The 27,715-nt window shown below is 40.8% G+C and overlaps 1 protein-coding gene and 1 long non-coding RNA gene across 6 annotated transcripts in view; one reads left to right on the forward strand and one right to left on the reverse strand.

Moving 5' to 3' along the window:
- Window positions 1-27,715, reverse strand: part of crygmxl2 (crystallin, gamma MX, like 2) — a 64,526-nt gene that overhangs the window by 27,950 nt on the left and 8,861 nt on the right. The window contains exons 2-3 of one of the 3 annotated variants that reach the window (XM_058061124.1): window positions 26,048-26,172; window positions 414-479 (exon numbers count right to left, since the gene is read on the reverse strand). In XM_058061124.1, coding sequence (XP_057917107.1) covers window positions 414-479; window positions 26,048-26,172 — 191 coding nt within the window. Of the gene's footprint in view, window positions 1-413; window positions 480-539; window positions 632-26,047; window positions 26,173-27,715 lie in introns of those variants that run through there. The other 2 variants (XM_058061125.1, XM_058061127.1) reach the window with 2 other exon arrangements.
- On the forward strand, window positions 846-26,882 carry LOC131109292 (uncharacterized). Of its 3 annotated transcripts, none has more exons than XR_009120726.1 (9): window positions 846-2,629; window positions 10,245-10,296; window positions 10,423-10,528; window positions 12,412-12,490; window positions 16,195-16,303; window positions 19,811-19,865; window positions 24,576-24,696; window positions 25,983-26,187; window positions 26,308-26,882. It is a non-coding gene; the product is annotated as an uncharacterized LOC131109292 (long non-coding RNA). The 3 variants fall into 3 exon arrangements; XR_009120724.1 differs by having other exon boundaries at window positions 19,824-19,865; XR_009120725.1 differs by lacking the exon at window positions 19,811-19,865.

A 27,715-nucleotide genomic window follows, 5' to 3' on the forward strand; every position in this document is an offset into this window, starting at 1 on the left:
CTTGGCGGAGGTCACTGTCGGATTGGCTTTGTTTTAAGAGGTGCTTCCATGGCTGGGAGAGGTAGGAAGAAGTGCTGCACTGATGAAAGGATGACTTCTACCGTGTGACTGAAAGGTTAGTCCTTTGCTGCTAGAAAAGACAACATGTCTGCACTTTGATAACCGCTTGACATTTGACAGACTTTTTTTTTTTTTTTTTTTTTTTTAAGACTACTCACATCGTTTTTTTTTCCCTTTAAAATAACTGCCTTCAGGAAGCAGGAGCACTTTTGCACATTTGTTTTTGCTCCAGCTATCAGATACAACATTGCAGTGTAGACCTATGTAGCGGTTTGTTCCTGTCTACTGTTTGTTGACATGAAATAACACCTCATATTGACATGTTAGACATAAATAAGATAACATAGACTCACACAATAGCAGCTTTTTGTGTACGTTGTACTTCCAGCGTGCTGTAAACGGCTTTACTCTCGTATTTCCTAAGATAGGAGACAAAATATGAGTAAATTAGCCATGTAAAACGTAAATAAAACACTTACTCAAGCAGCGTGACAGTCACTTCCGCATTGTCTCTGGACGGCCATGAGATACATTCAGGGACACTTCGAACATCACAACAACGTCTTTATTATGCGTGCATGTGTAGTGTAAATAAATAGAAATACATAGAAAAACATTACGTGGATATTCTCACTTTGTTACTCTTTATGCGGAAGTACACTTTGTACTGAATTTAAGTATAATCCCGGAAATACACTCAAAATACATCTTAAATGATGTGGTGTCTTTGAACACTACCCCTCAGTGCTAATAATGACGCTGTTAAGTGCAATTGGAATGTTGTGTTGCTATTAAAGAAACTAGTTTTAGCGTGATTTGAATTTTCAGTTCAATAAATATAAATATATATATAAATATATATCATGGTGTAATGTTATTTATGTTTCTTTCAATAAAATTCTGTCAAAATGGGCATATTTCAGACATAGTGGCATAATGAATTAATTTAAAAAACATCTCATGATTATTGATTATGTGACAAAAGTTTCTGCCTATTTCGGCCTAACTCCTACATCAGCGAGGCCTCATGTCCGCCTTTCTGTGATGCCAAAATGTACCTCTGCGTTTTTATTGTCAGTGGGGCATTGTCGCTCTCTGCCACATTGGAGCTTCTCCATGTCTTCTACTCTACACCATGTTATCTTGAGGGGGGGAGGGGAGGGGGGGCAACAAAGCCACCACCGGTTACATAATTGATGTCAGCCGTATTCAAATACAATTTATCACATTGTCAATCATGCGGCGTGCCGTGCACCGATAACGTTATAAATTAATAAAGTCCCGCTGTCGTGGGAGTGCGTGAATGAGCGTGTTTAGTCATTCTGTTTGACAACACAAGGAAGAGGGCCGCTATTCCGCTGGGTGGGAGTCAAATTTCACACTTTCACAGATATTGTTCTCTTTCCTACCGATGTTTAAAAGATGGAAGTCTTGCTCTGGAAGGGAAACTGTACTGACAGAGGAAGGAACTTTTGTTTGGGCACAAGCCAGGAGAACATTCTCTCAAGGAGGGAAAACACAGAATGTGAGGGAACACAGATGGAATAATTCTTGTCATTATTTCATTGAGTGTATCGGAAAAACTACTTGTGCTAAAATAATGTCCATTTAATAAATTAAATACATTTCCTAGCTTTACAGATGCCATCTCTCAGTCCGGACTGCATATACTGTACCAACCTCCCAGCCAACAGGGGGTAGCATATTACCCCTGTTCTATACCTAAAGTGAGCTGTGGCTGAAAACTACATTTGGATATTTTTATTTTGTTTATATACAATGTCTGTCTAATTATTTACAATTTAATCACAGTATTTAAATTGATTAATAATGAATACCCACTATTTGCAATGACTGTATGTCTGAAATATGCCCTTTTTACTGTATTTAATGAACAGATATACATTACAAGACAGGGTGACATATATTTATATATTACAGCTCCAAATTAACTTAAAATTTTAATCAGGCTAAAAGATACCACACAAAACAAGCATAAGACCTGTCTCTTTAAGAGGAGCAAAACATTTGAATCACACTTTAAACCGTGTTATTACGGGCACTAGGGGTTGCATTCAAAGACATCACGTAATTTAAGCTACATTTACTTGTTATTAGTGTATTAACCAGCATGCTGTACTTAAATTTAACAAATTGTACACCCGAATTAAGAGTTGCGAATAGTTAAGAGTTGAGAATATCTACTTCATCTTTTTTCTTTATCTTCGTACTTATTTAAATACACAGACGCCCCTTTTTGTGAAGTTTGGAGTGTCCCTGAATGAATCTCGCGCTCTTGCAATGAGAATGCGGAAGTGTCGTTCCCAGCATGAAGGGTCGAGGGACCGTGCGTGAGTTGGAAATACATTCAGTACACGGTGTTAGAAATGTACTGCAGTTGATATGTTCGGGTCAAAATCAAGTTATAAAAGAGTGTCAGACTGTGTGGGGACGCGCTTCAAAGCACAGTGGAGAACCACCATAACAGAGGCGTGCTTGCTCTGGTGCGCATGCGTTTAAATTTTTGGTACAGGAGGATCACAGGACCACCAAACAATAGCGAAAAAACGTGAGTATTTATAAAAATAAAAATGTATCGTTGATATACTGAATCACAGCGCCAATGTAATAAAAAGTTTATTTTTGTATAGCCGGTATATTTAACTTTTTTGTCCACACGAACTATACACTTTTTAAATGACCCGCCATTTTGTACAGGGGCCATGATGGGGGCCGCCTGTGTATAATCACCTCATGATACCATTTTTGTCTTGTTTTACCAACAAATTTACAATGAAAGAAATAAAACTATTGTGTAATGTAATTAAATGCATGCAGTAAAATGACATTTAGCAAGAAAAAATACGTTTTTATTTTTTTAGTTAATGTAATATGTATGTATGTTTTCAGCGCCAGGATAAGGATAATTCAGGATAAGCGCCATAGAAAATGGATAATGGATGGATAATAATATTTTAATATACTGTATGTATATATAAATTATTTAAAAAATAATACACTTTTTGATGTGTATTAATTCTAATACATAAAACAATATGGCCCCTGGACCTAATAGTTAAGAGTGACTGCTGATTTAGCTACCGTAATGCCCGAGTAGAGGTGCAACCAAATCTCCTGGCTTTCTCCGGCTACCTCTATTAATCACACACACACACACACACACACACAAATGGAACGTCGACCATTCTGCACCTGTTCTTTGCTTCTTTGCACGCTTACAGAGCAGCGACTCTCCCCGAACGCTTGAACATGTGAGGCGGGTGCTGAATGCCTGATTAAAAAGGAGACAGCGGCGCGCAGACTTCTCCGATGATTTGGCGCTCTTGAAGTCAGCCAGCCAGCCAGCCAGCCAGGTGTCGAGTGTTTGCGAGAGATGATATCGTTTGAAAGAACTTGAGAGACGTGGAGGAGAGACACTCGCGAGAACAATGCGGATAAACAAGTCCTCACATCTCGAAAACGGAAGTCTTAAAAGTCTCCTTTTAAACTCGAGATGTGCTTGCCGCTCATTAGCATGGAGAGCATGTGTTTGCGGCGGCAGACTTAGCGCCATATGCGCTTTTTCTGCGCTGGCTGAGGCCTAACATCTTTTTTTTTTTTCTTTTTCTTTTTTTTTAATCTGACCTTGCTGTCTTTGCGGCAGGTATGCTCATCCCTTCTTCCACCTTGGTGCTTCACGCTCACAGCCCCAATGAAGGATCTACGCGGAGGAGATGCTCCACTTCCTACAGCCCCAGCCTCCGTTTGTGTGATCTCGCCGTGTGTTGTGTAACACTTTTCTTTTTTTATTTTTCTAAATCCCTCTCCTTCTGTGAGTTGCATTCGGTATTGACTGTTTATGCTTTTTAGTGTTGTGGAAAAAAGGCCCCGGGCTTGCGGATGGGTGGTGGTGGTGGAAGGAGGGGCTCTTCTTGACACACTTACGCCCCCGTAGTGAACTCTAGCTCCCAGCACTCTTGCAAACGCACAAAACCTTCGTCTTTTCTTCTTCTCGTACGAAACACCCCATCCAAAGATCACCTTATGGAAGATTAAGATGCACAACAACCCTCCTTGTCTTTGCATCAAAGTGCCATCCCGCGAGGGCTGTTAGAGGGCGCCACAGAGTCACTGAGGCCTCGGTCCAAGTTGCCAGGGAACAAACGAGATCGCTCCGTGGTGGTTTTTCCGCGAGTCGGCCCGCTTTCAGATCCCTCTTCTTGACTCATCCTTGTCTCTTTTCCACAAATCGATGCGCTCCGGTGCCGCCTGTGATGAGCAACCGCTGCGTTTAATGTGACTTCGGCGGGCTCTTTGGCGGCTGATGTCTCACTGCTCGTTTTATTTGATTGCCAGAATACATTTCCTCCTCGGTGGAGGCTGCTTTCTTCTCACGAGTGAGGCCACACCGGGCGGCCATGTTTGACAGCTGTAGGCAGCGCGGGTCAGCCAAGAAGTCCTGAAGGCGCGGTGAGAGAAGCGGGATCTTGGCCCGGCTTTGTTGCAGCGGCTAATGCGGAGCGACAGTTTGCAACTCGCAGAGAGGCCCGAGCGCTGCACTTCAGTTTTGGAATAGTAAAACTTCAGCGAGTTTGATTCCAGCGTGAGCGGATAGCTGTTCAATGCATTCTACCGATAAATTGATCAAAGAATAAGACCTGCCATCGCAATTTTCTCTTGCTGTTTTTCCATAGACCAAGAACCAATTAACAGACTGTAGTGCTTAGTTCTGCCCTTTTGGTATATAAAAATCTATATGGCATAGATCACGTATATAGATCACATCAACAACAAATGCAAATCAGACTGAACCAATTACTGGCCTTGTCTAACATAAAAACGACTACAAGAAATTGACATTTATCATAGTCTAAAACCACAAAGCTGTAATCTTATAATTTTTTACGATGCTGCCTACTGTATTAGTCAAGAAAACAATCAGGTTCCAATGCATAGGTCGGCTAAAATAACAAGACTAAATCAAAAAGACAAGCTATCCAACAATCAAAGTTAATTAGACACCATTTTTGTTTCATGTTGAGATCTCAAGTCCTGGCACGAACACACCAAATTGAACATAACCCAACTAAAAATGTGACCTGTGACAGTGCAATCTAAAAAAGACAAATAACTTGAAGAATAACGCACGATGAACACAAAGTAGTCGTTTACACACCATCAATTCCAGACTATAAACAATGATGCTAATGCTAATTTATGGCTAAAAGAACTCCAGATCAACCACAAACTACTAAGAAGCAGACCCTTGGCACTTTCTGGTTTGAACATTTCTGACTCACTCTATTTAAAAAAAATGAATGACTTGATCACTACTTTATGGTTTACTATAGCATAATAAAAAAAATGTTCTCCCATTTTATGTAGAAGTGGTAAGTTTTGGGGTTAACAAGTGGTTAACACGCTGGCCTCACAGCTAGGAGACCCGAGTTCAATTCCACCCTCGGCGATCTCTGTGTGGAGTTTGCATGTTCCCACATTCCAAAAACATGCTAGGTTAATTAGCGACTCCAAATTGTCCATAGGTATGAATGTGAGTGTGAATGGTTGTTTGTCTATATGTGCCCTGTGATTGGCTGGGCCACCAGTCCAGAGTGTACCCCGCCTCTCTCTCGCCCGAAGACAGCTGGGATAGGCTCCAGCACACCCCCAACTCCCCCGGCCCACGTGAGGATAAGCGGTAGAAAATTAATGAATGAATGAATGAAAAACATAGCTGGAATGAACATTATTTAGCGCGCGGGCCACACAGCTAGGAGACCCGAGTTCGATTCCACCCTCGGTTATCTTTGTGTGGACTTTGTGGTAGAAAATGAATGAATTAATTTGTTGTGCTTTCTCAATCTGTTTGAAACCCTTTCTTTAATTTGGAGGTTAAGTAGTTATTTTGTTAGCATGCAACTTTAGTTGTGCAGCTTTAGGGTTGTTATTTCATGTTTACAGGGCTCATGGTTGGAAAAAAAATTCATTAACAAATGGTACTTTGCAGAAATTCACTTATCACTGTTCTAATTGACAGCAATAAACGAGGTCCGACTGTAATCTGCAGAGAAATGTACTTAGTGACCGACTCCTCTGTGACATTTACAATAAAACCACAAAGGAAACTTTCAAGACGCGCTCGTCTTTCAAGTCCACTTCTTGCGCTTTTTTGAGAACATTTGATGGTCAAAAAAAAAAAAAAAAAAATTGTCGTCTGTTGTCGCGCCGCCGTCCACTAATGGAGCGGTCTTGAAGATTGTTTGGAGAGCGTTTAATGAACACGGAAGATGCAGTCACAGCCATCATTGCCGCTGACAAGTACACCCTGTTAACGTCTGTGTTTGGTAGATAATGCGACAAATTAAAACAAGCCCACCTAGCCCATCGGGAATTTACCATACGTTAAACAACACGGTCTTTTTTTGTTTTTTTTTCGTCATCAGCAAATGTGCTGACAGCTCCAATCCCTTTCTTAACTCAAAGAATCACCAGTGAATGACATCAGGTTACTTTCTGCCCCCCCGCCCCCCCTGCTGTGTGGTTCCTTCCCATCTTACTTTGCCACCAATCCTTCAGAAGCTCAAAGAGGCAGACCTTCGCTACGTTATTGATTGGACACTCAATAAAAGGTCACGAGAGGGGGGTGGGGGGGTCGGGTCCATCTTTGTCCCTTGCATCATCTCTGTACCTAAGGGATAAGCTCGCAAACTAATCATTGCAGCTTATGAGTGGCTAGCAAATGTCAGAATAGCTTGCACTGGGATTTTTAGGAAATGTATTAATTAATTGAAACGCTTAATTAGGTCCCTGAGGCTCGGGCGCTAATTGAGAGCCGCGGAGCTGGCGAGGCAAGAAAGCCGAGAACACAACAAATAGACAAGCGCTGCGGAGAACTGTAAACGCATACACATAAAAATATGTGCAAATAACCCATAAATTAGCTAAGGGGGGGGTAAAAAAAACAAACAAACAACTGTTTAATTTCCTCTTCTTCTTGAGTCTAACTGTGACCTGCCAAATGTTCCCGCCGCTATTGATGTTTTTTCACGAGATGGAGAAATGTGGCACATAGCAACAAAGCATCTGTCTGCGCCCTTCATTCAGCATTCATTAAGTTTGTAGCAATTAGCCGCCGCTAAGCTTTTAGCGCGCCGCCCGCTTTTTGCGGGGCTTTCGTGCCCTCGCCGTCGCCTAACTTTATCGCCCGCTAAAAAGTCTCTCTACCTTACATAATTAGAGGATTCCTACTCTGTTTCTTTTCTTCTTCTTAACGGCTGGAACCGGGCGGGTGGGGCGGGGGCTCTGTATTTGCCCCCCCACCCCACCACCACCATCTTGTGCCCCTTTTTACTTTTCTCGAGCGACACCTCGACAGCGCTTTTGTCAAGAAATCACACCAAGGTTGTCTGAAAGACTTGTGAGACATGGGTGGAGGTTGCATGGGGGCTGGGCGGATGTGTTGGTTTGGGGGGCACCAGAACATAGAACATTTACACTGGTGTCGACAATTACATCCCACCGTTCCAATTGGGGCCCAGACTCCAGTCAACGTAAAGTTTTTTTTTTAATCTGCTGACAAAGTGTTCAAACTTTTTGAATATTATAAATAGATCTATGTTTGTATTTTTTTTAATTTAAAGTGTAACATCAGTGGCGTCATACTTTAAAAAGACGCGGGGTTTCTTAATTGGTAGCCTCGCTGCAGGATTTGATTTTTTTTCATTGTCATCTAGTCACGTCACGGTGACAGTAAACTTATTGAGTTTGTCTATTTGAACCAGCATCACAAGTCGTTGGTTCGCTTTGGTGCTAGCGCGCCGCAGTTTGTTTCATCTGGAAAGTTTTATTACATTTTTGTTGTTATAAAAAAAAAAAAAGCTGTTTTTTTCGTACTCTTAAAACAAATAGGTCGAGGTTTGTTACGGGAGGTAAAACTTCGCGAGATCTATCCGTTTTTTTTAATCTTATTGAAATACGATATTTCGACGTAAGGTATTTGTTGGAGTACATCGCAAGACTTAGGCGACTTTTTCAAATATTTGCATTATTGTAATCTTGGCGGTGAATTGAAAGCATAATCAAGCACAAAACATTGTCGGGTTTTTTTTCCTGAAAAAAACCCACCCACGACCCTAGTGAGGATAAGCGGCATAGAAAATTAATAGATGACGAATATTTCAGATAAAAAACACAATATAGATCATTGGGAGACACGTAAAACTTTATACTTTTAATGGTACCAGGTATTACTTTGGGTTGTTTTGTTGACTTTTGAATTTTGAAGATACATGTTTATAATCGCCTGTGGTTGGTTGGCGAGTCTCACTTGAAGACAGCTGGGATAGGCTCCAGCACCCCCGCGACCTTCATAAGGATAAGCGGTCGAAAATGAATGAATGTTTATAATCGCCTGTTATTGGCTGGCGACCAGTCCAGGGTGTACCCCGACTCTCACTTGAAGACAGCTGGGATAGGCTCCAGCATGCCCGCGAACCTCGCAGTACAAAATGAACGAATGATTTGAATCAATGTTTATAATCGGCTGTGATTGGTTGGCAACCAGTCCAGGGTATACTCCGACTCTAACTCGAAGACAGCTGGGATAGGCTCCAGCACCCCCGCGTCCCTCGCGGTACAAAATGAATGAATTAAATGAATCAATGTTTATAATTGCCTATGATTGGCTGGCGATCAGTCCAGGGTGTACCCCGACTCTCACCCGAAGACAGCTGGGATAGGCTCCAGCATGCCCGCGAACCTCGCAGTACAAAATGAACGAATGAAATGAATCAATGTTTATAATCGCCTGTGATTGGTTGGCGACCAGTCCAGGGTGTACCCCGACTCTCGCCCGAAGACAGCTGGGATAGGCTCCAGCATGCCTACGACCCTTGCCGTACAAAATGAATGAATTAAATGAACGAATGTTTATAATCGCCTGTGATTGGTCGGCGACCAGTCCAGGGTGTGCCCCAGCTCTCGCCCAAACACAGCTGGGATAGGCTCCAGCACCCTGCGACCCTTGTGATAGGAGTAGCAATTTGTCTATTGGCACATATAGACAAACAACCATTCACACTACATCCAATGATACTTCATTCTAAATCATATTATTTTCCTTTGATATACTTCCTTGCCCAATATGGGGTGGACACCAGTCACAGGATGAATGACCCCACTAGCTGGACTTCTTATGACATTATTAGCACCCGTTGTTGCAAATGACCCCCCCAACAGCCACCCCCCCTATTTCTTTAACATGCACACTCAGCCTTTGACCTGCATTCTGTCTCTCTCTCTGCAGGGAGCGTCTGCTTGCACTCCGACCGGTAGCGAGGGCGGGGGGGAGCTGGGATGCTGGGGGTCAGATGTTATTTAGTGGAAATGGAAAAGTGCTTGATGTGCTGCTGCCGCAGTTTGGAAATGATTGTAATCGAATTTCGAATGCAAAAGTAATATTTTGAAATCATAGAGAAGATAAAAAAGCTAATATTGATTTCGATTATGACCAAATGTGGCCCGCAGGACACTAGTTTGAGGCCCCCGCCTTGATATGAAAGTTTAATGTTAGTGCGGCCCGCGCAAGTTTGATATGGATGCTGTATGGTATCATGTACCCAGAAAAAATTATTACATTTGATTCATGTTCATGTTAAAGGTTAAATAACTGTTAATAGTTATCCTCCCTATCCGTGTGGAAGTGGTAAGTTTTTGGCTATTTAAGTTTAAAGGAAATAACTTGAAGGCTACCGTTTAGGTCGCTAGCTCTCTAGTTTGCGAGTTAGCATGTGTCTCAAGACCTTGCAGTTGCGCAATATGTTGTAAATAAAAAAAGTATAAATGTGACTATAGTCGTGTTTTGTCATGTCTACAGGGCTCTAATAATGCTTTGTTCATTTTAATGTGAAAAAAATAATTTGTCTACCCACCAACTATATGTGGTTTCTTAAGTTTTTATTATTTGCCCTTTTATTATTATTATTATTAGATTTATTTATTACTGATTGATTTTCTTTATTCTTGATTTATTTATTTTTCATCTTATTTTGTGCAGAAAAATAAAAATTAAGATATTTGAGAACAGTGGAATGTTTTATCAGAGCTTTTATTGTAGAAAATCGGAACCAAAGCACTGAAAAAGTTTGTATATTTTTCTGTTTTTAATATATATATATTTTTTTTAGAAAACCTGATGCGGCCCAGCCTCGCCCAGACCCTAGCTCCAGTGGCCCCCAGGTAAATTGAGTTTGAGACCCCTGACCTATATACCTTCTTATACTGAAAGACTTAATATACATGCTCACAAAAACTTCTTGCAATACAAATTCTTTGTGTCCTTTTGACTCTGCTTTTCTGTTCCAGCTAATGAAATCAACGCCCTTCTGTCCCAGTCCCCCCCCACCACCCCCCCCACAGAAGGGCCTCCTGATCGATTGCCGCTCGTTATCGACACGACACCTGCCGAGAGGTGAGATTTAAGCCATCGAAAGCCGATGTGGCACATCAAAAAGGAAAACAAAAAAAAAAATGGTGCGTCGGCCCTCTTTCATGTTTGTCAACACTATCGATTTGCATAATAACCTTAAAAACCAGCGCTGACGGATTAGACAAGGGCAAACCTGCTTCAGCATTTGTCACCACGCTGGCGGGCCCTGCGTCTAATTAGAGACAAGTCAGGCCCGGGCTGTGATCGCCTGCAGGAACAGACTGTGATCGCCTTGACAGACCACACCTTTTGGCTCGCCGTTGCTAATGAAAACCCCCCCTTTTTTTTTTTCTCCTTTTCCAATTTGAAATAAATAAATAAATATAGAAACACAACCCCAGACGTCTCGGCAGACAAAAGCGCTGAGGTGCCACTTTTGCACAAATGCAAATTATTGCTGAGTGTCACAATCATTTATTCATGATTGGCGGGCTCTTACCTGAACCAAGGAGGTGCGCTTGTTTTCTCATCAGGAGTCACAAGGAAACAAAAAAAAACAAAACAATACTCAGCTGTGTAACTTTGTGGCTGATGCCCATTAACTAACACTAATTAATTAACACACCTTATTTGTGTTTTTAAGAATGACATTCATTCGTCTTCGGGCGAGAGGCGGGGTACACCCTGGATTGGTCGCCAGCCAGCCAATCACAGGGCACATATAGACAAACAACCATTCACACTCACATTCATACCTATGGACAATTTGGAGTCGCTAATTAACCTAGCATGTTTTCGGAATGTGGGAGGAAACCGGAGTACCCGGAGAAAACCCGGCCAGACATGGCCGAGGGTGGAATCGAACCCTGGTCCTCCTAGCTGTGAGGTCTACGCGCTAACCACTCGACTGCTGTGCCGCCTGTAGTTTTCCAGCTTTTTTCACTACAGCACCCTCTGCTGGAGGGGCACTGCCCCCCTTGTTGAAAATAGCTTTTTAACGTCAATTATGTCATTCTTAGGCGGCACGGTGTTCGAGTGGTTAGCGCGTAGACCTCACAGCTAGGAGGACCAGGGTTCGATTCCACCCTCGGCCATCTCTGGCCGGGTTTTCTCCGGGTACTCCGGTTTCCTCCCACATTCCAAAAACATGCTAGGTTAATTAGCGACTCCAAATTGTCCATAGGTATGAATGTGAGTGTGAATGGTTGTTTGTCTATATGTGCCCTGTGATTGGCTGGCCACTCGTGAGGATAAGCGGTAGAAAATGAATGAATGAAAAAATGAAACGACCTTTTCCGATTGTATTTTGTTCGTAATTGACAAAAAAGCAATGTCGTTCATGTTGGATCAAAATATTAATTGTTTGTAATCGGTTTATAATTTTACTAACTGAGTGTTCCTACTCCCTTATGTTTTATAATAAATAATTACATTAACTATTTGTTATTTGTGTTTACTATGTTGTACAGAGAAGAGAAATTGGTCGTCATTTTGACACTTTGCAACACACAAGATGTCAACTCCCACTTGTGGACATTGTTTTTTTTTTTTTTACACCATCCCCGCATCAAGAATATCCCTGTGAGGAATGCAAAAAGATTAAAAAAACAAGAGTTTACGGTAAAATAAAGGGCTTGGTGGTGTTGTGTGTGACAAGCCTTTAAATCTAGGACAGTCATCCCAAAGAGGAATGATACACACGCTCACTGAGCAAAGAGTTTTTAAGTGAGCTTGCGGGGGGAGAGATGGAGACGGGAGGCCATTAGTTGCATTGTGCGCTCACACTCCCGTTTTCACGTTTGAACCGTGGTTTTTTTTTTTCTTTTTTTTTTTCTTCTGTGGACTCACAGATTGCTGGTGTCACAGCATATTTGTAGCGAGTGTTTCATGCAATAACACACTTGTTTTTTTCTGCTTCTTTTTAGGCCTGAAAATATCCCAGCAAGACACCTTTGAATGGAGGGAATGAAAAAGGTTGGCCTTTGATGGGGAAGACATCTCCAGGTACACTTTAGGCTCTTGACAGTTCAGTTTAGCTCCATACTGTATGACACGGATGAGAAGTGGATGTGTAGGCAGGATGGATATATTATTATTATTATTATTATTATTATTATTATTATAGGTAAAATACAATTAATAATAAAAAATAAATTGTCATTTGGTTTTAAATAATCAAACAATTTAAATGTAATAATATACAGCAGGGGTCTCAAACTCAATTTACTTGGGGGCCACTGGAGCTAGGGTCTGGGTGAGACTGGGCCGCATCAGGTTTCCCCCCCCCCCAAAAAAAAAAAAAAAACGCATTTATTAAAAACAGAAAAATTAATAAACTTTGCTTTGGTTTTGATTTTCTACAATAAAAGCTCTGATAAAACATTCCACTGTTCTCAAATATCTTACTTTTTATGTTTCTACACAAAATAAGATGAAAAATAAATAAACATATCAAGAATAAAGAAAATCAATCAGTAATAAATAAATATAATAATAATAATAAAACAGCAAATAATAAAAACTTAAGAAACCACATATAGTTGGTGGGTAGACAAATTATTTTTTTTCAGATTAAAATGAAAGCATTATTAGAGCCCTGTAGACATGACAAAACACGACTATAGTCACATTTATACTCTTTTTATTTACAACATATTGCGCAACTGCACAGTCTTGAGACACATGCTAACTCGCAAACTAGAGCGCTAGCGACTTAAACGGTAGCCTTCAAGTTATTTCTTTTAAACTTAAATAGCCAAAAACCTACCACTTCCACACGCATAGGGAGGATAACTATTAACAGTTATTTAACCTTTAACATGAACATGAATCAAAAGTAATAATTTTTTCTGGGTACATGATACCATACAGCATCCATATCAAACTTGCACGGGCCGCACTAACATTAAACTTTCATATCAAGGCGGGGGGGGGGCCTCAAACTAGTGTCCTGCGGGCCACATTTGGCCCGCGGGCCGCATGTTTGAGACCCCTGATATACAGTGTATATATATTTATAAATTATATACTCAAATACTTCCACTCAAAAAATATATACCCTTAATGTTTGGACAATAGTGCTGTTATTAAATTAATTAAAAGTTAATTAATTTCATTAAAACGTATTAGGGACTGAGCAACTAATCGTCCATAATGAATCAATGAATATTTGTATGAATATACTGATTATAAAACTTGTCTTCCGAAGTATTTTGATCGCCACAAAAAAAAGTAGTATTGATCCATTAATTTGGTACCCGTCACAACCTAGAACCAAAAAGCCCCCTCCATCATAATCCATATAATAATTCATTTAGATCTTCAATTGTTGATTCCGTGACTGTTTTCCCACCATGGATTATCCTCCATCGCTCCCTAAGTCACACACAATCTTGTTGACAAGAAATAGCTTCGACGGGGACGGGGGACGGGGACGGCCTCCTCCCCTCCGACTGGGGGTGAGAACACGTTTATCAGCGGTCCAGATAAACACCCATATACCCCCCCCCCCCCTTTCCTCTGGAACCGATGGGAAGGCAGCAGAGCCGCTGGGTAAAATAGAAAGATGCTATCTGGGTCCTCGCCTTGAGACTCTAAACGGGTCCGCTGAAGTCTTTCTGCCACGAGAGCTCAGACCTGATCATCACTAGACGCCGTTTATATACGAGGAGGAGAAGCTGGATTCTAAGGGTGCTGGTGTGGAGGGAGGCCTCCTGCAGGAGGCGCATAGGAGTGTAGACTGAGTGGGAAAACACTTCAAATGTCCACTTTTTAATCGGCGGGAGTCAGACATCGCATTTATGGTTTTTACATTGACCTTCTTAATAATCAATAATAATCCAGAGAGGAAGATTACTATTGATTCGACATCAAACTGCTTTATTTGAAAGGAATTTAGTGCATAACCGTTATATGTAATTTACCATTGACCTTGACTGTATCATTATGTGCCGCTATATTAGGTACACATTCAAATCTGCCTATTATAAGATAACTCATATATTCATATTTAACAATATGTTTATTATTGTGTTTGTATTGTGGCTAATAGTAGAAAGGAAGGGAGAAAATCATATTAGAATTCCTTCAACAAAAGCTTACTTTAAGAGGAAAAAAAACTAATACTGTGAGGAAAATATTACAAAATTATTATAATTATCATTAACTTTATTAATATTACAAAAAATACCATGAGAATCAGAGCAGATTCAAATTTTTCTACCCTCAACAAGGAACCCAAATACTAAATATTCGATTCTAACTACGACTACTACCACAAATAATAATAATAATAACAAGTACATAATTATTATAATAAGTTATAATGTTATGAAAAGTCATAAGTCATATTTTCACAATGAAAAAGTAGTACTACATGAATAAAACTGTGATGTTAAAGTGTTTTTTTCATAAAGTCACCATATTACCAGGAAATATTCCCCAAATTACAATAATATCATAATGTCATAATTTCATAAAAAAATACAAAAATAAAATTCTGAAGATATAGTATAGTAAAAGTCACAATACAACAAGAATAAACCTGTATTTTTATACTAACAGCAAATATTTTGACCCTAAACAATGCCATTTAAAAAAAAATATGAATATAAAAAATGCTAATACTACTAGGATGACTACTAATACTTCTAAAAATAATAATAAAAATAAACTGTGCAACTATATGTTGTGCAAATGTGACATTGATGTCCAAAAAAACCCCATGCACTTATACATCATATGAATATATATGCTAAAAAAGAGCATTATTATGATGATGAAATAATGAAATATTGATTATATTTACCACCTTATTATAGTCTCCCTTGTATTATAATACAGTATACTGTACAGTTGTACTACTCGTAGTAGCAGGCTACTTTTATGTGTGTCTTATGGAGGTTATTTTGGTAGAAAGGGTCCACATAAAATATTCCTCTTCTGGAACCAACAGACGCAAAACAAGGGGGTTGCAAGAAGGGCTGTCATTGCACACGATGACAGATGTTTCCTTTTTTTTTTTTTTTTATTTCCGCCATATTTATCACTTTAAAAAACTAGACGGATGGAAGTATGGAGCTATATTTGTCAGTAATGAGCAAAGTCTTTATTATTATGCGCAGTGCGGGCTAAAGGATGTTTAATGATGACATTTTTTTTTTTTAGAAGGAAAACACTCTCCGGAGTCCAACGCGCAGCTTAAGTCAAGCTATAGGCCTTTGCTATTCAATTATGCAAATGATGCTCGCCTTGTGCTGGCCGTCACTTTAATGACGACGTGGGAAACGCACACACACACACACAGTATATTTATATACTGTGCTTGTCTTTAACAGCTAAAGAAATTAATTGTCTTGGTCATTAAAAGAAGTATCAGCTGTCTCTCTCTCGCTTTTTCTCTCTCTCTCTCACACACACACACATAAAAAGAAGAAAAAAGAAAAAAAGATTGCATTGTTTGCCCAAAGAATCTCCTCAAAATCGAATCTTTTTGTTGTTTTTGATGTGGAAAGCATCCTTTACAATAGAAGCGCTTTAACAAAGTTCTCCACTCCAACCACCAGGTGGCAGAAGAGCACAACAAACACCACTTCAACTTGCCTCATGAAGACTGTACACAAATACATATGTTGTACTTAGTAGTATTGGAACTCACTTTTTAATTCATGTAACAATATCAATTGATCCATTTTTTTTATCTTCACTAGGGTCGTGTATATGCTGGAGCCTAACCCGGCTGACTTCGGGCGAGAGGCGGGGTACACACTGGACTGGCCGCCACACAGATGCCGATGATCAAGATCTCCTGACTGTGTGGTCAGCATTTTATGATCTATTGTTATTATGGTAATATTATTATAGTATTGAATGGCACTACATCATAATATGAAGCTTTTTTCTAATATTTTGACCCAAAGTAAAGTTAACTCAACTTCTTTAAGTTAACCGAAATATTAGAAACACTCCTCTCAACCATTTTTCGATAAATTACGTACACGTTTTTTGGAATGTGGGAGGAAATCGGACCTACAGGGAGAACATGGAAACTCTACACAGAGATGCCCAAGCGGGGAATCGAACCTGACTGTGTGCTATTATAAAAATATTTTAAATAAATAACTTAATAATAACAAATACATGCATATAATAAATAAAATGGATGCTAAGAATATCCTGATAGAAAATTAGTAGAAAAATAGGTCGAAAAAAATCACATATTAAAAAGAATCCAAAAAATGTCATATTTTCCAATATAATACAAATTAATTAATTCATTCATTTTCTACCGCTTTTTCCTCACGAGGGTCGCGGGGGGTGCTGGAGCCTAAAGTCTAACTTTACATCAACCCACATCAAACAAGTCATTTGTATTATTTTATGACTATACTGGGTAATACAAGTGTAAAAGTGACTATAGGGGTGCTATTTCATGTCTGGGGGGCTCTAGTAATGTTAAAAAAAACAGGTAAACAAGTTTTCATTCATTCATTTTCTACCGCTAATCCTCACAAGGGTGGCGGGGGTATGCTGGAGCCTATCCCAGCTGTCTTCAGGTGAGAGAGAGGCGGGGTACACCCTGGACTGGTGGCCAGCCAATCACAGGGCACATATAGACAAACAACCATTCACACTCACATTCATACCTATGGACAATTTGGAGTTGCTAATTAACCTAGCATGTTTTTGGAATGTGGGAGGAAACCGCACCCACATGGAGAACATTGAAACTCCACACAGAGATTCCTAAGCGGGGAATCGAACCCAGGTCTTCCTGACTGCGTGCCATTATAAAAACATTTTATATAAATAACTTAATTATAAAAAATACATGCATAATAAATAAAAGTGATGCTAAGCATGTCCTGATAGAAAAGTACTAGAAAAATAGGTTGAAAAAAAATCACATATTAAAATGTAATATCTTCCAATATAATACAAATTATTATCCAATATTCATGGACAATTTGGAGTCGCTAATTAACCTAGCATGTTTTTGGAATGTGGGAGGAAACCGGACCCACAGGGAGAACATGGAAACTCCACACAGAGATGCCCAAGCAGGGAATCGAACCCAGGTCTTCCTGACTGCGTGCCATTATAAAAACATTTTATATAAATAACTTAATTATAAAAAATACATGCATAATAAATAAAAGTGATGCTAAGAATGTCCTGATAGAAAAGTACTAGAAAAATAGCTTGAAAAAAAATCACATATTAAAATGCCATATTTTCCAATATAATACAAATTATTATCCAATATTCATGGACAATTTGGAGTCGCTAATTAACCTAGCATGTTTTTTTGGAATGTGGGAGGAAACCGGACCCACAGGGAGAACATTGAAACTCCACACAGAGATGCCCAATCAGGGAATCGAACCCAGGTCGATAATGACTGTGTGCCATTATAAAAATATTTTATATAAATAACTTTAAAAAATAAAAAATATATAAAAAATACATGCATAATAAATAAAAGGGATGCTAAGAATGTCCTGATAGAAAAGTAGTAGAAAAATAGGTAAAAAAAAATCCAGAAAATGTAATATTTTCCAATATAATACAAATTATTATGCAATATTTATGCTGAAAATTAATTACAACATACTTCAACATACTTTAAGCAAATAGCTATAACTGTTATTGAATCAGAGACAAAACGTTGATTGGCGCATGAGTCAACGGTACGCTCAGATGTGTACCGAATGTGAAAATATGACTAAATACTACAATACGATGACAATACCGCGAGTGTACAGTACTACAAACTACTGATATGTATCGCCTTTAGGTGGACTCCTATCAAGCTGCATATCAAAGACACAACATTGTTGTGTTTCTTTTGTCTTTGCGGTGATTGCACAATGGCCGCCTTGAGCATTTGTGACTGAAGACAAATTAACTCGGGAGTGATTGTCACTTCAAAGTATTCGTCATTTAAAGGGCTGCAGGCCGCGGCCAACGCTACGTCCTCAAAGAACATTCTGCTAGTCTATTTTGATTATTTAGAAACAGTGACGGTCTACTATTTGGTACTTTTGAAGACCTCAAGGATACCAAACATGCGGCCCGCTAAGCGTTTCAATGTATTTAAACCTTTTGGTAACATGACTTTCAAGTAGTCAAGAGTACTGTTCTTGTCAGGGATGTTCATATACTCTTTAATAGTCAGTGTTTTATGGGATTTTTGGATAAAATATGAATATAATCACCAACAGACACTTTTACAATTGATTTTATGACGCTTTCTATTCGTCGATTTCACCGTAACAAAGTTTCAAATCTCACCATAGATCTAACTTTTTTTAAATTATTCTTCTTTTATCATGTTTTTATTTTTTTCATATTTTTTATATATTTTTTAAATACATTTTTGTGTTTTTATGACTGCTAATAGTCAATCAATTTTAATAGTTAATCAATTTTCTATACCGCTTATCTTCATAAGGGTGGCAGGGGTATGCTGGAGCCTATCCCAGCTGTCTACGGGCGAGAGAGAGGCGGGGATACACCCTGGACTGGTGGCCAGCCAATCACAGGGCACATATAGACAAACAACCATTCACACTCACATTCATACCTATGGACAATTTGGAATGTTTTGGGAATGTGGGAGGAAACCAGAGTACCCGGAGAAAACCCACACATGCACGGGGGAGAACATGCAAACTCAACAGAGATGCGGAATCAAACTCGGGTCTCCTAAATTGCGTGGCCATGTGCTACCCACTCGCACACCGTGCAGCCCCAGGTCAAACTATTCATTCATTTATTTTCTACCGCTTATCCTCACGAGGGTTGCGGGGGTGCTGGAGCCTATCCCAGCTGTCTTCGGGCGAGAAAGAGGCGGGGTACACCCGGAATTGGTGGCCAGCCAATCACAGGGCACATATAGACAAACAACCATTCACACTCACATTCATACCTATGGACAATTTGGAGTCGCTAATTAACCTAGCATGTTTTTGGAATGTTGGGAGGAAACCGGAGTACCCGGAGAAAACCCACGCATGCACGGGGAGAACATGCAAATTCCACACAGAGATCGCAGAGGGTGGAATCGAACTCGGGTCTAACCACCGTTTCAGCCAAGAGCAGCTACACACAATAACCCGCACAGAAAGCTTTTTAGATCTTCCAGAATCTGTACCTATTCCAGCTGTTTTAAAATGTTATGTAAAACATTGCCAGTGCAGTCAACAACATTTTTACTATGGCCACAGTTTGACTCTGGAACAGATCATTTCCTAATTATATCAAAGTACTAATATTCAAATGAACAGTTGTAAAAGTCCTGACGTGTTTTTTTTTTGTCTGCAGTTTTTGTGTACAGGCATCATACAACACCCCCTGGGGGGAGGATGAATGCATGTAGGTGAGTGAGTGAGGGGGGGGGGGGGGGGGGCTGTGACTGTTTATTGGATCCACCATGTGACAAGTGACGGTGATGTGAGTGTTTGAGGGGAGGGGGGTCCGGTGGTCCTCTTTGCTGTACAGTACACACAGCGGGGGGGCCCCCCAGCACCCACCGCCTTCCGTTTTTTCCCCGCCGCCTCGGTGGAGGTGGCGTACTAATCATTCTAACAGGCCAATCAAAGGCAATGGGATGTTGCACACAAGGGAGGCAAAGAGGAGGGGAAGGAAGTGATGATTAGTGTTTGGGAGCCCCCCCCCACCATGATTGAGCTCAAGGGCCACTTTGATTTATGGGACGTCTGGGGGGATTGTTCTTGTTTTTTGTTTAATCAAAAATGGCGTTGACTTTCTTTTGTGGCCAGACCTCAGGATACACTGATGGCTTGCTTTTTTTCTCTTTTTATTTATATTCAATAATTTTTTGGGTTTAATTAAATCGAAAACTAATAAAAATAATAGCCGCACACACATTTTAATAATATAATTTTGACATTTATAATTGTAATTTTAGCATATATTATATAATTTATATATAATTGTTCTAATGTTATGACATTTTACCTGTAAAATATTATTACTTTCATTATATATTTTTTTTTTGAAATGTAAAAATTCAGCTTTATTTTTGTCATATTATATAATTTTTCTCATGTCTGTGAATAATCATTAATATCGTAAAAATCCAACTTTATTTTTACGATAGTATAACTTATAAAAAACTTATAACTTAAAATAATATTTTTTTTCCCAAATTCTCCCAATAAATAATAGCAATAATAACAATAAAAAATATATAAAATTCTCCCAAAATTAGCAACGTTTTCTATATAAAATTGCAGCTTTATTCTTGTAATAGTATAAATTGTTTCTCATAATAATACAACTTTATTCTCATAAATTTGTCATCATTTGTCATAAAATTTTTTATAAAATTACAAAAAAATACAACATTATTAGATAGTACAAATAAAATTTCTCCTAAAATTAAAACTTTTTCCTCATCATAATACAACTATATTTATGTAATATTAAAACTTTTAACTGCTGTATATTGTATTTTTTCCCCCTCATAAAAATACTTTTTCCAGACATTTTTCTAGTAAAAAAAATACAACCTCCATCATACATACATTTATCTACTCATAAATGTATAACTATATTGTCAGCATATCACTATATTTTACTATTTAATGACTTCCTAAAACAAAGTAATTACAATTTCAGTTTCACTTTGAAATGCTCCAATGAAAACCTCCCGTCTCGATAAAACACAACAAGCGAATCTATAGCTCAGCTCCGCAGCATCCGTAATTGTACGTTGGCCCTCTCCAATGCATGCGTGTATGTTTAGACTGCGGCCACAGTGCTCATTAGCAAGTAAGTACGGCTCGCATGTGAGGTCTGCCATGATAACAGGCTGACATGCGCTCTTTATAGAACGTGATGGCGCTGTAGTGCGGCGGCCCCCGCGGCCAGACACCAGTTGTTTGTTTATTTGGACACAACTTGCAATTATGTCTGCGACAGCCTACCACCGCTCGTACAAGAAGAAGAAGAAGAAGACATGTACTTGGCAGTCCTCCTCACGGGGCGCTCGCTCCTTCGTTTTGATTATAGGCCGAGATACTTTTATTTGACGCCCGAGCTAGCCTGAGCAGCAACAGCAACTTGAACTGCACATTAAAGCTATAGTAAGGAATTGTCATTTGGTGCTATAGAGCTCCCCCTACAGTTGTAAGTAGAATTACGTTACATACAATATCTTGAATACTAATACAAAACTGTATTATGTTTCATAATGCACTGCTTTAAAGACACAGTAAGGAATATTCATTTAGCACTACAGCAGTTTAGTAGTTTCATCACTTTGAAAATAACGTTACAGCGGGTTAAGTCTATGTATGTTTTCATGCAGATTTGACTGAAATAAAGCCACAGTAAGGGATATTTGTTTGGCACTATAGTTCCCCATACAGTTGAATCACTTTAGATTTACTGTGTTCAAATAAACTGATACATTCGAGTGCAGGCTATAGTTTAAAGTCACAGTAAGTGACAGTAGTTATTTAAATACAGTTAATAGTACAGTAGTGTAAGTCGAAGCACACATTTGACTGCTTCAAAGCTGAAGCAACATTAGCATCAATGCTACAACCGAATGCAAGGTGTCCAGGCTGGTCCACCTTGTTTTTTTTTTTTTTAAGGCCTTATTATTATTATTATTAATAGAAACTGGGTTGTCCGTTCCCGAAAATTACAAAGTGAGTTTGCATGTCTGAAACTGAGTTCAATTCCACCCTCGGCCATGCGTGGGTTTTCTCCGGGTACTCCGGTTTTTACTCCCACATTCCAAAAACATGCTAGGTTAATTAGCGACTCCAAATTGTCCATAGGTATGAATGTGAGTGTGAATGGTTGTTTGTCTATATGTGCCCTGTGATTGGCTGGCCACCAGTCCAGAGTGTACCCCGCCTCTTCCCTGAAGACGGCTGGGATAGGCTCCAGCACGCCACCCCCCCCGGCCCTCGTGAGCATAAGCGGTAGAAAATGAATGAATGAATAAAAAACATAGCTGGAATGAACATTTAGCGCACGGGCCACACAGCTTGGAGACCCGAGTTCGATTCCACCCTCGGCCATCTTTGTGTGGACTTTGTGGGTTTTCTCCAGGTACTCCGGTTTTTACTCCCACATTCCAAAAACATGCTAGGTTAATTAGCGACTCCAAATTGTCCATAGGTATGAATGTGAGTGTGAATGGTTGTTTGTCTATATGTGCCCTGTGATTGGCTGGCCACCAGTCCAGGGTGTACCCCGCCTCTCAACCTGAAGACAGCTGGGATAGGCTCCAGCATGAAATGAATGAATGAAAACTTGTTTACCTGTTTTTTTTTAACATTACTAGAGCCCCCCCAGACATGAAATAGCACCCCTATAGTCACTTTTACACTTGTATTACCCAGTATAGTAATAAAATAAGACAAATGACTTGTTTGATGTGGCTAAAAAGAGTTTTAGCTTGGCGTGGGTTCATACCCTTGGTAGGAATTATTGTGTAGGTTTCCTCCCACATTCCAAAAACATGCTAGGTTAATTAGCGACTCCAAATTGTCCATAGGTATGAATGTGAGTGTGAATGGTTGTTTGTCTATATGTGCCCTGTGATTGGCTGGCTGGCGACCAGTCCAGGGTGTACCCCGCCTCTCGCTTGAAGACAGCTGGGATAGGCTCCAGCACCTGTACGACCCTCGTGAGGATAAGCGGTAGAAAATGAATGAATGGATTACGGTTATTTATTGATTAGTTATGTTATTTTTAAAGGTAAACTATAAATTTCTTTACGTGTCCAAAATGCGGTTCAGTTTTTTAGTAGCCTGATGCATTTCCTAAAAAAAAAAAAAAAAAAAAAAAAGAAGCTGAACTTTCTTCTTTTCAACACGTTTGAATTGCTATCAAATTGTCTACTATTTCCTCCAACATTGTAGTGTTGTTGTTGTTTTTTTTTTGCTGATGCTCCACACTGTGAGTAGTGACGACCTCATCATTTGGATGAATCCAGAATGGAAACCGCAATGCTAAAAAAAAAAAAAAAAAAAAGCAAGTCGGGATTCTTCTTCTTCTTCACTTCACAGAAAATCTCCCTCCGTCGCTCTCTCTTGTCTTTTGTCTTTTGTCTTCCCTCACCGGTTTCAAGTTGTCCTGACTTATTTTGAGCACTATTAATTTGCTAGAAGAGCGCGTCGTCACATCAGAAACAGAAAAAGTGTGTGTGGGGGGGGGGGTGGTGGTGGAAAAAAAAAACGAGGGGAGAGCGGGAAAGACAAAAAAGAAAAGAGAAGAGGTGCAATGTGAGCACATTTCCACCTCACTTGACGTTTTGCTGAAGTTTGTACGTTTCTTGCTTGAGCCGCTATCCCCCCCCCCCCCCCCTTCCCTTTTTTTTCCGCCGCCACCATCTTCTCGCTAATGATAACAGCGGAGGCTCTCTGGGGAATGGCGCCCTGCCTGCCTGCCTGCCTGCCTGCATGCATGGTGGCTGGCTTCCACGTTTCCAGCAGCAGCAGGTATTTTAGGATACGCAAAAGCGGCGACCGGGAGGCGTCATTCCAGGAGCTTTTCTTCTTCTTGTTGTGCAGACGCTCCAGTCCTCTAACTTCGCTTTCTTCCTTCCTTTTTGTCTTTGGTCGTCTTCACGATTTTCAAATGTGAGCACAGTAGGGAAATGAAGAGGTTGCGCTCGGTTAAGGCCAATGAATGTTTAAAGCTCTAATTCGAGCAGGCAGGCAGGAAGGCAGGCAGGCAGGCCCTGGCAGGCCCCGGCGTTGCGTCGTACACAAACAGGAGGCAACAAAAGGAAATTCTAATCTAGACGCTAACGCAGCTGATCCTCAGCAGGGGGGGGCGGATGAATTATACAACAATCTGTGCACTTCCTTGTCTCATTTATTTAAAGTCTGCTGTTTTTTTTTTCTTATCGCGTGGAGGTCAAGCCCATATTGACAAACATCCCATAATAATAAAAAGATGTTGGCCATGAAACAAGGGCTCCCTTTTTACTAATGGCTCCCTTGCTAGCTATGCTTGCTTGTTACATAACAAGAATTTTACTTTTATTTAACTCATGTACTTGTTTGTCATCCCACCTCCCCCCCCCCCACCCGACCCCCAGATCCAGGCCCCCGCCCTTTGAGTCACCACTACTCTGCTTCAAAAGAATGAGTTTGACCTTTAACCCTTGGAGAAGACAGCTAAATCAGTTGAAGAAAAGAGGGGAAAAAAAGCCATACAAGGTACAGCAACTATGGTGCGTTCAAGGACAATAGAACAAAGTGAAAAATATCAGCGCTTGACGAAAAAAAAAAAAAATTATAACTAAAAACTGGAAAAAACAAGGGCAAAGGGTGGAATCAAACTCGGGTCGCCTAGCTGTGAGGCCTGCGTGCTAACCACTCGGTCGCCATGCAGCCTTTTTTTTTAAACATTCATTCATTCATTCATTTTCTACCGCTTTTTCCTCATGAGGGTCGTGGGGGGTGCTGGAGCCTATCCCAGCTGTCTTGGGGCGCGTGGCAGGGTACACCCTGGACTGGTGGCCAGCCAATCACAGGGCACATATAGACAAACAACCATTCACACTCACATTCATACCTATGGACAATTTGGAGTCGCTAATTAACCTAGCATGTTTTTGGAATGTGGGAGAAAACCGGAGTAACTGGAAAAAAACGAGGGCAGAGGGTGGAATCGAACTCGGGTCTCCTAGCTGTGAGGCCTGCGTGCTAACCACTTGGTCGCCGTGCAGCCTTTTTTTAAACATTCATTCATTCATTCATTCACGAGGGTCGCGGGGGGAGCCTATCCCAGCTGTCTTCGGGAGAGAGGCGGGGTACACCCTGGACTGGTGGCCAGCCAATCACAGGGCACATATAGACAAACAACCATTCACACTCACATTCGTACCTATGGACAATTTGGAGTCGCTAATTAACCTAGCATGTTTTTTGGAATGTGGGAGGAAACCGGAGTAACTGGAAAAAAATGAGGGCAGAGGGTAGAATCGAACTCGGGTCTCCTAGCTGTGAGACCTGCGTGCTAACCACTCGCGCACCGTGCAGCCTTTTTTTAAACATTCATTCATTCATTCACGAGCGTCGCGGGGGTGCTGGAGCCTATCCCAGCTGTCTTCATGTCGAGAGGCGGGGTACACCCTGGACTGGTCGCCAACCAGCCAATCACAGGGCACATATAGACAAACAACCATTCACACTCACATTCATACCTATGGACAATTTGGAGTCGCTAATTAACCTAGCATGTTTTTTGGAATGTGGGAGGAAACTGGAGTAACTGGAAAAAAACGAGGGCAGAGGTTGGAATCGAACTCGGGTCTCCGAGCTGTGAGGCCTGCGTGCAAACCACTCGACCACCGTGCAGACTAATCAGGGGGAAATGTGATCACATGATCTCATCAGTAATGAATGTACAACACACACAGTTTCAGACTCAGAACCTTCTTGCTGCGGGTGCAACAACGCTAACCACTCCTCCACTGTTCTCTCTTGTGAAACCTTTCCAGCAAACTCTCACCTGGATTAAGCAAAAAAAAAAAAAAAAAAAATGATCTCATCTGACGCAACCCACCTGAGATGTTTGCTCCCCTCTTGACGTCCTCCCGAGCTCCACGGCTGATCCGATCGGGATGACGACGATGATGATCACAACGCTCCGAGGAAGTTAGCGGCCTTCTCTCTCCAGAGGCCAGCTCTCTAAAATAAAAAAAGGTAAGGATAAGGTGTGAGTGTGTGTGGGCTACACATGACTGGAAAAGTGCGTCATCAGCACAAAGATGAAACTCTCTATGTGTGTGTGTGTGTGTGTGTGTGTGTGTGTGTGTATTTTAGGCAAGGTGCCTGCCCTGGAGCGAGATAATGTGAAGACAAGCAGATGGGGGAACTTAAAGGCAAAGCCACTTGGGCAAAGCCGAGCTGGCACAAAGTAAGAGAAGGTCTTAGAACATCTCCCAGCACACATTCACTGCATGCCAGCTAGCTGCATGACAAAGAATTTAACACTATGTGTGTATATGTGTGTGTATGTGTGTGTACCTGTGTACCCGTTTTGCATATTTTACCAAACAGTGTGTCCTCACTTCTTTATACAGAAACGACATTCATCTGTTTCACAAAAAAAAAAAAAAAAAAATCCATTCCGCCCGGTTAGATCCGAGCGGAACAAACTTTGATGATGATTGACGACAGAAGGCCTGTCATCAATCATCACATCCGTGAAGACGATTGACGCCGCATTCATGTTTTCATATTCACTAATCAATCAGGATTAGCAGTGCTAGTTGTGACTGAATAACGAGCAGGGAAATGCTGACGAGGTAGATAGCTTGGCGATTTAATTGACGAATTAAACACCGCACCTCTAATAAATACCCCTTTCATGTATTCTATTTCATACACATTATGATAAAATAAAAACCAAAGCTGGAATGAACATTTAGCGCGCGGGCGACACAGCTTGGAGACCCGAGTTCGATTCCATCCTCGGCAATCTCTGTGTGGAGTTTGCATGTTCTCCCCGTGCATGCGTGGGTTTTCTCCGGGTACTCCGGGTCATGTTAGTGTGAATGGTTGTTTGTCTATATGTGCCCTGTGATTGGCTGGCCACCAGTCCAGGGTGTACAGCCAGCTGGGGTAGGCTCCAGCAAACCCCCCCTCCCTGGCTCTCGTGAGGATAAGCGGTAGAAAATGAATGAATGAATGAATAAAAAACAAAGCTAGAATGAACGTTTAGCGCGCGGGCCACACAGCTAGGAGACCCGAGTTCGATTCCAACCTCCACCCTCTGTGTGGACTTCATGGGTTTTCTCCGGGTACTCCAGTTTCCTCCCACATTCCAAAAACATGCTAGGTTAATTAGCGACTCCAAATTGTCCATAGGTATGAATGTGAGTGTGAATGGTTGTTTGTCTATATGTGCCCTGTGATTGGCTGGCCACCAGTCCAGGGTGTACAGCCAGCTGGGGTAGGCTCCAGTAACCCCCCCTCCCCCGGCCCTTGTGAGGATAAGCGGTAGAAAATGAATGAATGAATGAATAAAAACCATAACTGTAATGAACGCTTAGCGCACGGGCCACACAGCTTGGAGACCCGAGTTCGATTCCACTCTCGACCATCTCTGTGTGGACTTTGTGGGTTTTCTCCGGGTACTCCGGTTTCCTCCCACATTCCAAAAACATGCTAGGTTAATTAGCGACTCCAAATTGTCCATAGGTATGAATGTGAGTGTGAATGGTTGTTT

This window comes from Doryrhamphus excisus, chromosome 22, assembly GCF_030265055.1.
Source record: "Doryrhamphus excisus isolate RoL2022-K1 chromosome 22, RoL_Dexc_1.0, whole genome shotgun sequence".
NCBI lineage: Eukaryota > Metazoa > Chordata > Actinopteri > Syngnathiformes > Syngnathidae > Doryrhamphus > Doryrhamphus excisus.